This window comes from Falco punctatus (genome assembly GCF_963210335.1).
Source record: "Falco punctatus genome assembly, chromosome: 18".
In the NCBI taxonomy this organism is placed as follows: domain Eukaryota; kingdom Metazoa; phylum Chordata; class Aves; order Falconiformes; family Falconidae; genus Falco; species Falco punctatus.
The window spans coordinates 2075351-2087386 of NC_137598.1; the positions used below are offsets into that span (position 1 = coordinate 2075351).

A 12036-nucleotide genomic window follows, 5' to 3' on the forward strand; every position below is an offset into this window, starting at 1 on the left:
GGGGAGAAGCAAAATCAGGCACTGGGGGGGGGGCTACAAGCCTTCCCCAGGGACCTGCACGGACTGGGGCTCAGCTGGCAGCCCCTCCCCCCCCTCAAGTACTGGGGCTCAGTGAGATACCTGGGATGGCAGCAGCTGGGGCGGTGGGGGGTCCGGCTCACAGAAGGTGGTTTCGATGTGCTCCAGGTCTGGGGGTTTCTCTAGCCCCTTCCTCTCCTCCTGCAAGAAACGCAGCGGCTGCTGGAGGAGCTGCACTGAGCATCCTCATCACCCGCCTCCCCTGTGCCACATGGCTGCGGTGGATGGGGAAACTGAGGCAAGAGCTGGCAGTTGCCCGAAGCCGTGCTGGGGCTGGCAAGGACCTCTCAGCCCTTCCAGCTCACGCGTTGCTGGTGAGAGGATCCCCACCAGCCCGGCTCACCTGAGCGATGGGGATTATCGGGGTGGTGTCGTGGTTAGGGACGTGGTCCAGGGCTCCCAGATCTGCAATGCAAGGAGCCGGGGATGTGAATGGCAGCACCAAGAGCAGGGCAGCGATGGGACGATGGGATGCCCTGGCCCCGCGGCACTTGGGCTGGCCACGTCTCACCTGAAGAGTCACTGGCGGAGGCGGCTCGGTCCCGGCTCCCTGCGGACCAGGGCAGACACAGGCGTTACAGCGGGGCCAAACGGGCTTATTTTTTTATTCTTTGCAAATAAGCCCAGCAAGGCCCTCCTGGGAAGAGGGCAGCGGCAGGGACGAGCTGCTGAGCTTTGGGGTTTGATTTACAGGAGGCCAAAACCCCAAGGCCAAGGTTTGTGTTAGAGCAGAGCAGGAGAAGCCCCAGGGCAAAGGGCAGAGCTGGCACCCAGATGCCAAACTGAGCAGAAAAGGAGCGAACAGATAAATCTCTGGACTTTTCAAGCCAGATCTGAGCAAGGGGGAACCCTCCCCACAGAGCTAAGCTGTGGCCAAAGGAATTTCTGGCAAGGGCCTGATCCTGCCCGCCCTGCTCCAACACGTAGCCAGACCCCCCTCATGTTGCTGTGCCAGAATAACTGATTTCTTTGTGCCACTTCTCGATGCTTTGAGGATGTGGGCTGCAAGGTGGCTGTCACCCTTTCCTGCTAACTGAGCCCACGGTTGAGCGAAGGGGGGAGGCGCTGGTGCCCCGGTGGGGGAGCTCACCTTCCCCCTTGGTCCGCCAGTAGGTGACGAAGAGCACGAGCAGAGCGACCACCACAAAGATGCCGGGGGACCAGTACCTGATGGGAACAGCCGATGCATTTTCTATGGGAAGAGATAGGAGATATGGGCAAGCTGCCCACTCAGGTGGGCAGGCACCAGGGGGGTCCCTGGGGGGATGCAGAACCTCCAGGATGATGACACATCCCCAAGTCACGTCTCTTCCTTTCTCTCTGGGACTCACGGGTTTTGTTCCCCACGGCGCCTGCTTGCGTCGGCACCAGCTGGGTGATGGGGTCCCAAGTCCAAGGAGGGGTTGGGGTGGCCGTTGGCCACGTCGTCAGCTTGGCCACGTCCCTGGCAGTTGTGGTAGGGTCTCCCGTTGGCTCCAGGGTGTCATCATGCTGCGTCGTGTTTTGATGCCCCGGCTCCTTTTCTTTGAGGACAAGAGCTGGGAACGAGGGTCATTAATTCCTGTCGCTGCCTCCCCAAAGCCGAGCTGCCCCCAAGGATCAGGAGCGGAGCTGCAGAGCTGGGGGCTGCACCAGCCCCCCCCCCCTCAGCGCTTCTGCACCAGGAGCTCAGCCTGCACCACAGCATAGGGAAAGGTGAGGTAGGAGCAAGAACCAGCTAACCCACATCCCTCCAGTGACTCGGGATGGAGGTGTGGGGCTAGGGGGCCATCGCCAGAGCAGGCTGGGGGGTGACAGCAGAGCAGCAGGTGCTGACATCCCACATCCTGCTGGGGCGGCGAGCGCCGGGTTCACAGCACGCTCCTGCCGAGACAAACCCCCGCTAATGAAGATGCTGGCAACAACGGCAGCCCTGCGGTGGATGCTGGGGAGCCCAAGCCAGGGGCTCGCTGGAAGCCGTGTGTGGTCACGTACTGCCGGGTGGCACCGTGCTTGACGCAACCCCGTGGAGTGGCCGGAGGTTGGGCAACTGGCAGCGGTGCCAGCGCGGGTGGGAGCTCTGCGGGGGGAAAACAGGGTCCCCGAGCGAACAAGCTCACAGCCACTATGCTGCTGGCCACGAAAGGGAGCGTAGCATCCCTGCTGCTTGGCCAGTAAAAGGCTGGGCAGGAGCAAGGGAGCTCGGGGGGTGGGTTTGCAGCACAACTCGGTGCTGGGGGAGCCCAGAAAACCCCTCACTGTCCCCTGGCACGTGAGCCAGACTGCGACCAAGCAATAAAGCAGGCGGCCTGAGCTTTGCCCTCCACAAAACGGCCAGGCGAGCATCCTGCCTGGCCACCAAGGATCCCCTAGGAAGGCATCGTGGCATTGCACCTGCTGCCTGCACATCGCCCCTTCCTCTTCCTGCCCCCAGCCCCACAGATGGGGGGAGCCCCTGGACCCCCCAGCCCCACTCACCAGCTCCAGAGCAGAGCACTGCGATGCAGAGCCACCCCAGCCCAGCACCTCTGGGGTCCATCCTCCTCTGCCCCACCGAGCCTTCCACCGCTGCTCCCCCTCTTGCGACGCCTTCCTTCCCCTTTCTGCCCGGCCAACGGCTTCCTGTGAGCTCAAAGGTGTTGTCACTGAAATAGGGTGATTAATTCGGCAGAAACCATCCTGGGGGTTCATGTGCCCGGGGCCAGGGATGGAGCCTCGTCAGCCTTGGCAGGGGCAGAGGAGGTGGCGATGCTCCAGCACTGCCCTGGCCGCCTTCAGGCCAGTCCCTGGTGCCATCACCCCTATTTTAATCCCAGCCCATACTGGGGATCGGAGTTACAAGGACAGATTCGGTGCCACACAGACAAATTCCCCGGTAGAATGCATGCCCCACTGAGGTATATATTTTTAATTGATTGGCATGAATTTGAGGAACTCAAAAACAAGCCTGTCACATACTGTGAAAATACAGAGAACAAACAAACTACTCCACGGGCTCGTCAATAATGGCCTGTTTTCACCGAAAATAATATGCAGACAGAAATTGAGCTCAGATGTGTCTTGCATTTTTATTCCAGTAGCTCCTAGAGGGCTCTCCTGTGCCAGGCACTTCAAAGAAATCTCCGGTTTCATCCCTGAATAATTTACTATCCGCGCAGACAAGACAAAGAGCAGAGGGAAGCAGCGCGCACGGGAAGAGGCTTCCCGGCACGGGCAGCGTCTGTCTGTCCGGCGGCACCGGAAAATTGATGCCAACATGAGTGTTCGGCTCAGTTGTCAGCCCCAGGCAAGTTTGGGGAGCAAGGGAGGGTGGGGATGTGCCCCGGGTCCTGCTCGATGGGCACCCAGGTCCTTGTAAGTCCCAGCTCTGGGTGAACCACCACAGGACACACATCCCAGTAGGATGTGGCCGCTACCACGCCATGCAGCATCCCTGCATCGCTCAGGGCTCCGAGAGCTGCTCTCCTCCCTAAAGCTCTGCTGGGAAGCTGCCGAACTCTGGAAAGAGAGCGCTTCACATACAAATATTTCATCCAAGAATAAAACCTCATATACAAACACATCAAAGGAATGGAGCAGAACGGCACCAGCCATGTCCCTTGTCCTGTTTTCCCCCCAAGCCTGGACCACCTTCTGCCCCTGGAGCACAGCCCTGCTGTGTCTCAAGGGACTGCAAGCTGCTCGCTGCTGGTGTAAAGCGGTGCTGAGCAGGATGCTGTGAGGTTTGGAAGGTCCCTGATGGACCTGAGAGCAGTGAGAGCTGGGGAAGCAGCTGGCACCCAAACCGCAGCGCCTGGGCAAAGGCACCCATGGTTCTGTGTTCAGCTTTCTACCACCAAGTGTTATTTTTGCTTCCTCTTGTTTTAGCAACCAAACAAAGTACTTGCCAAGTTTGAAAGTATAGCCAAAAAAAAAAAATTAAAAGAAAGAAATGTACAAAAGGCTTTAAGTGGCTCCTCAAGTCTTCCCATCCACTCGTCCTGAGGCTCCGCGCTGTGAGGTGCTGCAGGGCAAATCCCAGGAGCATCAGCTCATGTCCCTGGACCAGGAGGGCTGGACTTGCAGCCACAGTTTTGGTCCATATGCCTTGATCTGGTCAGAGAGGGCAGAAAAAGGAGCCCAAACCCCACATGGATGCCAAAACACAGGCAGAGCTCCTGTGCCAGAGAAGCCTGCACTCGCAGGGCGCTTACATCCTCGCATCGATGGCCAGGGACCGGTGCTGACAGGCGAATTGATGGCAGCAGTGATGGGGAGGGAAGGGGGGACGCTGCGGCCCCATGGCCAGGGGTGGGCAGAGAGCAAAGCGGGCTCATGGGCACACCGGAGCCCTGCTGGGGCTGTCCATGGAGGCTGGCTGGCTGAGCGACTCCTTCTGGCACCCTGGCATGCCGTTACCCATCTTCTCATCATCTGTCTGCAGCTGCAAAAGGGCAAAAGCTCTGCCTGGGCTCGTGGGTGCCAATCCCTCCGCTGGCGAGGGACAAGGGACCCACAGGCTTGGTTCGAAGCGCTGGACCCCAAGAAAGCCCAGTGAAGACCTGTCTGACCGTGCCCCTTGCTCCGGGGTTGTGTCTCTCACTCTGGGGTCTTGCCTAGCTCCTTGCTTGGTGCCGGAGCCCCTGAGGGGGAGAGAGCCATGAGTGCCCACTCACCTGGGCCATAGCCTGGATGGTGGAATAGATGGTTTTGGAGGTCTCCACACCAGGGGTCAGCATCCTGTTTGGCTCCCCTTGCTTCGCGTTAGAGGAACTCTGCGGGTGCACCTGGGAAAAACGTTTTAAAAAGCGTTGCCAGGGCTGGGAGTTGGCAGAGGCATCTCAAAGCCTGGGAGAGCCGAAGCAGCTTAGTGAGGGTGGGGGGCAGAGACCCTGCAGAGGCACTGGGAAGTGCAGGCAGCGGCTGCGGCCGTGCCAGCTGCTTTTGGGCAAGCCCCAGCGCTGGCATGTCCCCCTTCAAGTTCCCAGGGGGAAATAACAGACAAAGCCAGGGGGTGCCCAGCTGCTGTCCTTCCTCCCCATCCCCGCCACGTGGCTCCCAGGCCATTCCCCTCCCATGCAGGGACCCCCCAGCTGCACAGCCCGGTCTGGCACAGGATGGGGACGAGCCTGCGTGGACTCACCTGCTGGGCAGGGCCGATTTGAGCATACACCGTCATGCACTCCGGGCTGGCCTCTGCAAGGAGAAAAAAGTGGCAGGGCAGCGAGGGAGGAGGCTGCACAGCTGGGAAGGGACTGCAGTGGACCCCCCTGCATCACCCGTGGGGCTGGTGGGATACTGGTCCTCACACAGGGCTGGAGGGAATCCCAGCTAAAAGGGTGCCAGGGTGGGGTGAAATCCCAACCACGCAGGGGCTGCGGCACCCGGCAGCCCCTTGGAGCTGCTGGAGATGTTGGCTGGGGGGCAGGGTCGAGGGATCACATCGCTTCTCATCCCAGCATCCCTCCTGCCCCAGCCGCTGTGGGAGCGGGGCGCTTGCTTCCAGCTCAAAGGACAGCAGCCGAAGGGACTTGCCGGTGAAAATCAGCTTTTTCTATTTAAATGCCAGATCCCCAGCTGCTTTCTGAGGGTGATACGCATTTGTCTCTCCTTCATACTTCCCCACCATTGCAGCAAGCGTTAGCATCAGCTCATCCTTTGGCTCATCGAACAGAGGAGGGGAGAGAGGACTTAAATCCTTCATAATCCCATTTTGGGGTCAAAATTTCAGTGCTCCTCATTTGAAGTGCTGCTGCCAGCCCCAGAGAGGAACAGCCGTGCAGGCTTCAGCTTGTGCGGAGAGGAGCACTTCAGGGAGAGGATTTGCCCATGGTTCCCAATAGAAGAGCTGGATCCAAATTATCGGCCAGGAGGAGCCTGTGGTCCTGGTGCTGGGTGCATCCCGACATCCCGCTCAGGCAGATGGAAATGCAAAACATGAGGCAGGAACTCCCCCGTTTGTGCCAGCTTTATTTTAGCTTATGGAAACAACCAAGAAGTCAGCATATAAAAAAGAGAGATCTCTTCTGGGCATTAGCTCAGTTATAGCAGCGATGGGCATGGCACATCCCATAACAAAACAGCCCTGAACATCAGGGAGAGGATGCAGAAACTGGTCCAGCGGTCTCTTCTTCCACCCGGTTTCTCAGCCTGAACCCCTAAGTTTAGCAGAACTGATCCCAAATCGATGCTAAGGGTGTGCATCAGCCCCGGCGGCCCCATCGCACCGCTCCATCTCTCCCAGGAGCCTCTCATCTCTCCCCCAGCCACCTTTCCCTGACAGGCAGAGGCTGCTCCAGCTGCACATGATGCTACAGGGGGGTTGTTTCTGGCCATGGGGCACACAGGTCCTCATCACTTGTCTCTGCCCCCCACAGTTGTCTCTTCTAAGCTCTTATCTTTGCTTGCTTTGGTGATCTCCCGGCTGTGCTCCCGGCTTTTTCTTGGGCTGGCACGAAGTTTTCCAATGACAAACTGGGGGAGAGTGCAGCTTCAGCCACCATGACATCGTCTGGGATCGTTCCCTTTCACCTGCCTTTGTGTGGGCAGGATGGGGGTTTGAGGAGGTGTTGGGGTCCCACGAGTCAGGTACACTCTGGGACCAAGCCACAGCCCTGAATTATTTCCTCTTGATCTTAATGTGAGCAGGTTATTCCAACTAGGTAAAAAGGGGGGGGGGGGGGGGGGGGGAGATGGTTGGGGGAGCCCCAAAGTCCTACCTGTGTTCACAGCCTCGGCTGCAGGCAAACGGAAGATCCTCCAGCCTGGGGGAGAAGGGACACGGGGCTCCGTCAGCACAAGCAAACCCTGCGCAGCACCCTCAGCTCCCACCGCCACAGCCCCCAGGTCAGGTCCTCCCCCCTCAGGTCCCACCTCCTGTGTGCCAGCTCCGCAGGGATGGTTACCCGCAGGGGAAACAGCTCACCTTTGGATTTACAGTGGATCACAAAGATAACCACGGCTAAAAGCACCAAGGCTCCCATCACCGCTGCGGCCAGGATTCCAGCCTGCCCGCTAGAGTAGGTGCCTTGAAAGAGAAGAAGGTCAAGTGACAACATCCCAAAATGTATCTGCCTCTTCCCAGCATCAGAGCCGGAGGAAACATCACGTCACTGCTTCAGCATCCCACCGAGCCCCCCCCTGCTTCGCAGGGACCCTTAGTTCCCGGTAACACGGTCTAACATGGAAAGGAGGCGACACGTTGCACGAGGACGAGTGGCTTTGCAGACAGAGCAGCATCAGGGACTCCCACCCCAGCCCCTCCATGGCCACAGCTGCCCCCACCCCTCTCTGGACCTCACGGATGGCTTTTGAGAGGGGAAATCCCCGCCGTGGGCTGGGGGCAGCAGGTACACGGAGCCACGCTCCCACCTCCAGCCCATCCTTGGCTCTGCCTTGCTGTTGCATGGATTGATTCAATGCTCCCAGCCCAAGCCAGGACTTTTGGGGGGACACCACCTTTCCTCAAATTCCCCAGGTGACAAAGACAGCGCAGGGATGCTGAGGGCACTGCCCTGACAGCCTGAATATCCCCTGCAAGCTGTTTTGGGAAGAGATGGACTGTGCTGGGCTCAGGCTCCCCATCTCCCCCTCGCCAGCCATGGGGGTCCAGGGTGGCTGGACGCTGTTAGCGAGCTCGGGCACACTCAGACACTGAAGAGCGAGGCCAGACACGGACGGGTGGTTGGGAAGCTCACCAGTGCTGGGAGGGTGGGCTGTGCTTTCTGGCGGCATGGCGAGGGGAGAGAACAGGGAGAGAGGTAAGTGCTTCTGCCGAGGGTCCGCATTTCTCCCTTTGCATGCCAAGGCACAGCTCTGGGGAAAGCCGGAGCCACTGGGAGCAGGATACAACCCACCCCCACCACCCATTCCTGCATCTTCCCACGGCTGTTACCTGCGCAGATGGCAGCGGGTGAGATGACAGTGGTGTTGTGGCTGCTGACGGGGTTTCGTGCCATGCACGTGAGTGGCAGCAGCTCCTCACCCAGCGACGGCTCCTCCACCACCACCGTGGACCCCTTCCTCCACAGCCCATCCCCCGTGTCCCAGGCGTAGGAGACGTTGCTGGAGTCCCACACGGTACAGCTCAGGGTGTAGTAGCAGCCGCTGACTGAGCAGTTCTTCTCCAGGCAGGTCACCGCCGGCTCCACCAGCTCCCCTGTGGGAAGCAGGGGGCTGTCAGGACATCCCCAACCCCCTGGTTTAGCACAAAGTGTAGGGAAAAAGGAAAAAGGCCACCACCGAAAGGCACTTACTGTACACGTGTAGGGTGAAGGTGGTTTTTGCCTTCGAGGTCTTTGCAGTGTAGGCACCACTGTCATCCATCCTCAGCTGGGAGATGGTGAGCGCGCTGCCGGTCATGGGGAAGGCCAAGCGTGGCTTGTAGTTGTCATCAAAAAACGTGGGTTTAGGTGGATTGCCGATTTCCACAGTCACTATGACATCGTTGTGAAAGCTCCAGGCCACGGCTTTTCCATCCAGGCTCTGGAGGTGGAAGGTGACGGACTTGCCCACGGTCCCAATCACCTCTTCCCCTTCACCGTCACACGCTGGGGAGAGAAGCGGGGCTGAAGACAGCATGCCCGGGAGGGGGGGGGGGCGGGGGGACGAGACGATACCCAGCAAGCTTGGGGGCTGGCTGCTGGAGAAGGGTCCTTGGCCGAAAGAAGAGCCTTTCTGTGCTGCGATCACACAGCGTGATGCCATGGACAGGCTGAACTATAGGGGCCCGGAGCCCCCCGTGTTGTCACACACAGCACCTCTGCTCAGCTACAGACAAAGCTGTAGCATCATCAGATGGTTTGGGACCTTTAAGTGCCATTTAGTCCCACCCTCTGCCACGGCTGGGACACTTTCCACTAGAGCCAGCGCTCAGAGCCCCATCGAACTTGAACTTGAGTGTCTCCAGGGACAGGGCACCCACTGTGAGGGGTCTCACCACCCTCAGTGCAACAGATTTCTCCCTGGAGCCATCTCCTCTCCAGGCTGAGCCCCCCAGCTCCCAGCCTGGCCACCCAGCAGAGGGGGTCCAGCTCTCGCCTCTGTCCGTGCCCATCTGAGGACCCCAGAGGAGGACGCAGTGCTGCGGGCAGGAGGGGGTCTCACCAGAGCAGAGCAGGAGAATCCCCCACCTCGACCCACTGGCCATGCTGCTGGAGGTGCAGCCTGGGATTTGGTGGCTTTCTGGGCTGCCAGCACACATTGCTGGCTCCCCCGAAGCCTCTGGGGTATCCCTAGGGCTGAGGATGCACACTGGACCACCGATGCTGGATGCAGAGGGCACTAAGGAACTGCTCCATCATGAGGTGATTGCAGAAATTAGGGGATTCCTTTTTATTTTAAATAAACTAATTGTCTCGGAGGCTCTAGGCTGAGGTCCCTCAGCAGGACCTGTGCTTTCACATCCCACAAGGGCTCATGAAGTGAGCAGCACCAGGCTCCCCTGCAGCTACCAGACACCCACACTGCTTCCTATGTGTGAAGGCGGGGCAGAAGGAAGAAACAGAACTTTGAGGTGCAAAACAGAAGTGCAAGGAGAAGCTTGCAACAGCTCAGAAATGTCAGGTAGATTCCCTTTCATCACCGCACCAAAAGGCCAAGTTACCTACATGAGCAAGCAAGAGAAGAGATGGCTTCTTCCCCAGACAGGCAGCTGCTTCTCCACTCTTCTGAGAAGGAGGAGATTTCCCTTTTATTTTGGCTGCTTCCCTATTTAAAAATCAGTGCTGTCCAGTCTGGGCTGGGGACAAGGGTTTCTCCCCAGCTCCTGGAAAGCAAGCTGATCCTGGCTTCGCTGGGCAGCCAGACCCCACAATTGTCACCTCCCCAGGGCTCTGCATTTCTGGTCCCTGCTGCCTGACACTATGGGGTCAGCTCCAGGACATCAAGAACACACATCGACCACGCAAAAGCTGGTTGGGGAGATAAACTTGAAGAAGGAAATCCTGTTGAAACAGCAGATGAGTGCTGGAAGGCTCATCCGGCGCTAAACGCCCTCGCGGCTGCCGGGAGGGGGCTGGGGCAGAGGCAGCATCCCTGCCCCTTTCCAGAAGAGGCAGAAAGTGCCTCCAGTTCCAAACGGCCCTAAATAACCCACAACAAAACCGCAGAGCATAAAAAAAAAAAAAAAACAACTCAGAGACAACACACAGGGAAGCTCCCTGAACGTGGAGTAGAGCAGAGGACTCAGTGGCTGGTGCACGTCTGGCAGCAGCTGGATGGAGACTGAGCCAGAACCAAGACCTGATGCATTCCCTCGTTAGTAGGGGGGGAGCAAACGACAGCAGGAGACCAGCATTGGGTCATGCTGAGCATCTTTCACCCTGGCTTACCCAACGTCCTTGGGACAAACTCCATTCCCGCAGAGCTGCACCTGCGCCACTGGTCACACACGCCAGCCTTGCCTCTGCTCTCCTGCGAGCCCCTAAACCCACCCCGAGCCCTTGTGGGCTCCATCCCTTCCACCACTGAGGGAAAACGAGCACCTCGCACTTACTTGCTTGGTGGAGGAGGAGGAGGGGGAGCAGCAGGCACCGAGACACATCCATGGACACGTGGCACGTAGAGAGGAGCTCCCTGCACCCAGCATCTACTACATAAATTGTGGCAGAAAAAGGAAACGCACGGCGCCTGCGCACAGGCAGCTTTCCACCCCCCAGCTGCATGGGTAGCAATACGGGGGTGCTCTGTCAGGGAGCCATGACATCAGGCCATTACCACAAGGAGGGCAACAAAGGGGATGAGTCCACCCACATACAGTGAAACCTTGAGCTGGAAAACTCCATTTCCAAGCAAAGGTGAGTGGGGCAGCTGGGACAAAAAGCATCATCATGGCTGGGCACAAGTGTCCCAGCTCCTCCACAGAACCAGCCCTTGTAGGGGGTTCGTGTGACCCCTACACGAGGGATATCGTGGTGACCATCACGGGTCAGCACCCAGGAGCACACTGGTGCCCATGGACCGATGTCACCAGCACATCCTTCATGAGGTGTTCCAGCACAAACAAACTAGTAGGCCGTCATCAGTCAGATGCTACAGTCCGTGCTGTTTCTCCTTACTCCAGAGGTCAGACCACACTGCTCCTCCTGTCTGACCACCTCTCCCACAATCCTCAGGGATATTTAACTACTTAGCGGGAAGAGCTACAGCTACACATCGTCCATGTCCATCAACCCCCTGCCTTCAAGGCAAGGCCACAGATGCATATTATCAACACTAATCAACCCACTGCCTTCATTCCTCTACAATGAGGGATGCTGAGACCCCAACTCCACCCCCCCTAGACAAGACAGTTAAACGACAGCTGTAGGGAAAGCAACCACTTCCCCAATTCAGGTTATTCTGGGAAGTAGCATGACACTGGCATCATACTGAAATTCAGGTGGGGGAAGTGTGCTGGACCAGCTGGGAAATGTTGGGCACAGGGACCAGCATAGGGCACAGGGACCAGCATCGTTGCTCAATCCGGAAGCACCAGTATCACTGAGCTGTCTAAAAACAGCTCCTCTCTTTCACCACACCCCGGTGGGGGAGGGAGGACGAGAGGCACAAACACCCCTGGGGACAAGTCACCCTGTAAGTCCCTTGGAGTCCGTCACCTGGGAGTCTGCAGCATCACAGCTCGATGCTCCTCTGCAATGGCAATATTCACATTTTTACTCGAGTTCTTCCCCGCATCGAGCATCTGTGGTCCCCTGGCAGCCGTGGGGCCGGCCATGACGCCTGGCTGCCCACCGGGGAGGCACATCACAGGGTGCCCCAGCATTCGGCAAGGACCAGCACGGGTAGCACTGGGCTCCATCCTGCACCCAGAGCCAGGCACAGCATTTGGAGCATTTACACCATTTCAGAGGTGCAAGGACCAGCGTGACTTTGCCCTTCCATTGACCTTCCTACTCTTCTGGGGGAAGGAGTTACTTTGCAGGCAGACTTTTCCAAGGAAGAAGCTCAGCTGATTTTCTACAGTAACAAAAGGAGGAAGCTAGAAAGGTCCAAAACACC

At 58.4% G+C, this 12036-nt stretch overlaps 2 protein-coding genes across 8 annotated transcripts in view; both read right to left on the minus strand.

Moving 5' to 3' along the window:
• The window catches only part of LOC308054934 (uncharacterized protein), a 155738-nt gene extending 152948 nt beyond the window's left edge, over positions 1-2790 (minus strand). For all 4 annotated transcript variants that reach the window (XR_013924310.1, XM_080368406.1, XM_080368405.1 and 1 more), the window contains exons 1-6: positions 2536-2790; positions 1410-1616; positions 1169-1270; positions 590-628; positions 422-483; positions 121-219 (exon numbers count right to left, since the gene is read on the minus strand). Coding sequence is in view for 3 of the 4 variants with exons in the window: in XM_080368406.1 (XP_080224532.1) it covers positions 121-219; positions 422-483; positions 590-628; positions 1169-1270; positions 1410-1616; positions 2536-2596 (570 nt within the window). In the remaining variant the exon portion in view is untranslated. The remainder of the gene's footprint in view (positions 1-120; positions 220-421; positions 484-589; positions 629-1168; positions 1271-1409; positions 1617-2535) is intronic.
• Positions 2791-3106: 316 nt separating this feature from the next.
• Positions 3107-11965, minus strand: LOC308054928 (SLAM family member 7-like). Of its 4 annotated transcripts, XM_080368393.1 has the most exons (9): positions 10532-11965; positions 8292-8585; positions 7931-8194; positions 7734-7760; positions 6962-7063; positions 6756-6800; positions 5180-5232; positions 4713-4823; positions 3107-4480 (listed from the first exon to the last, which is right to left on the minus strand). In XM_080368393.1, the coding sequence occupies exons 1-9, from the start codon at positions 10698-10700 to the stop codon at positions 4370-4372; spliced, it is 1176 nt and encodes a 391-aa protein (XP_080224519.1). In that variant the 5' UTR covers positions 10701-11965; the 3' UTR covers positions 3107-4369. The 4 variants fall into 4 exon arrangements, with proteins under 4 accessions (XP_080224519.1, XP_080224520.1, XP_080224522.1 ...); XM_080368394.1 differs by lacking the exon at positions 7734-7760; XM_080368396.1 differs by lacking the exons at positions 3107-4480; positions 4713-4823; positions 5180-5232 and adding an exon at positions 5987-6510.
• Between the last annotated feature and the right edge of the window lie 71 nt (positions 11966-12036).

Bases quoted from the DNA above. Each gene is read 5' to 3' on its own strand.
- LOC308054928 (XM_080368393.1), bottom strand. From the start codon at position 10,700: ATGCAGCTGGGGGGTGGAAAGCTGCCTGTGCGCAGGCGCCGTGCGTTT. The intron at 8,195-8,291 runs GTAAGTGCCTTT...TGCTTCCCACAG, and splicing joins CTTCACCCTACACGTGTACA to GGGAGCTGGTGGAGCCGGCG. The intron at 6,801-6,961 runs GTGAGCTGTTTC...CTTCTCCCCCAG, and splicing joins GATCCACTGTAAATCCAAAG to GCTGGAGGATCTTCCGTTTG.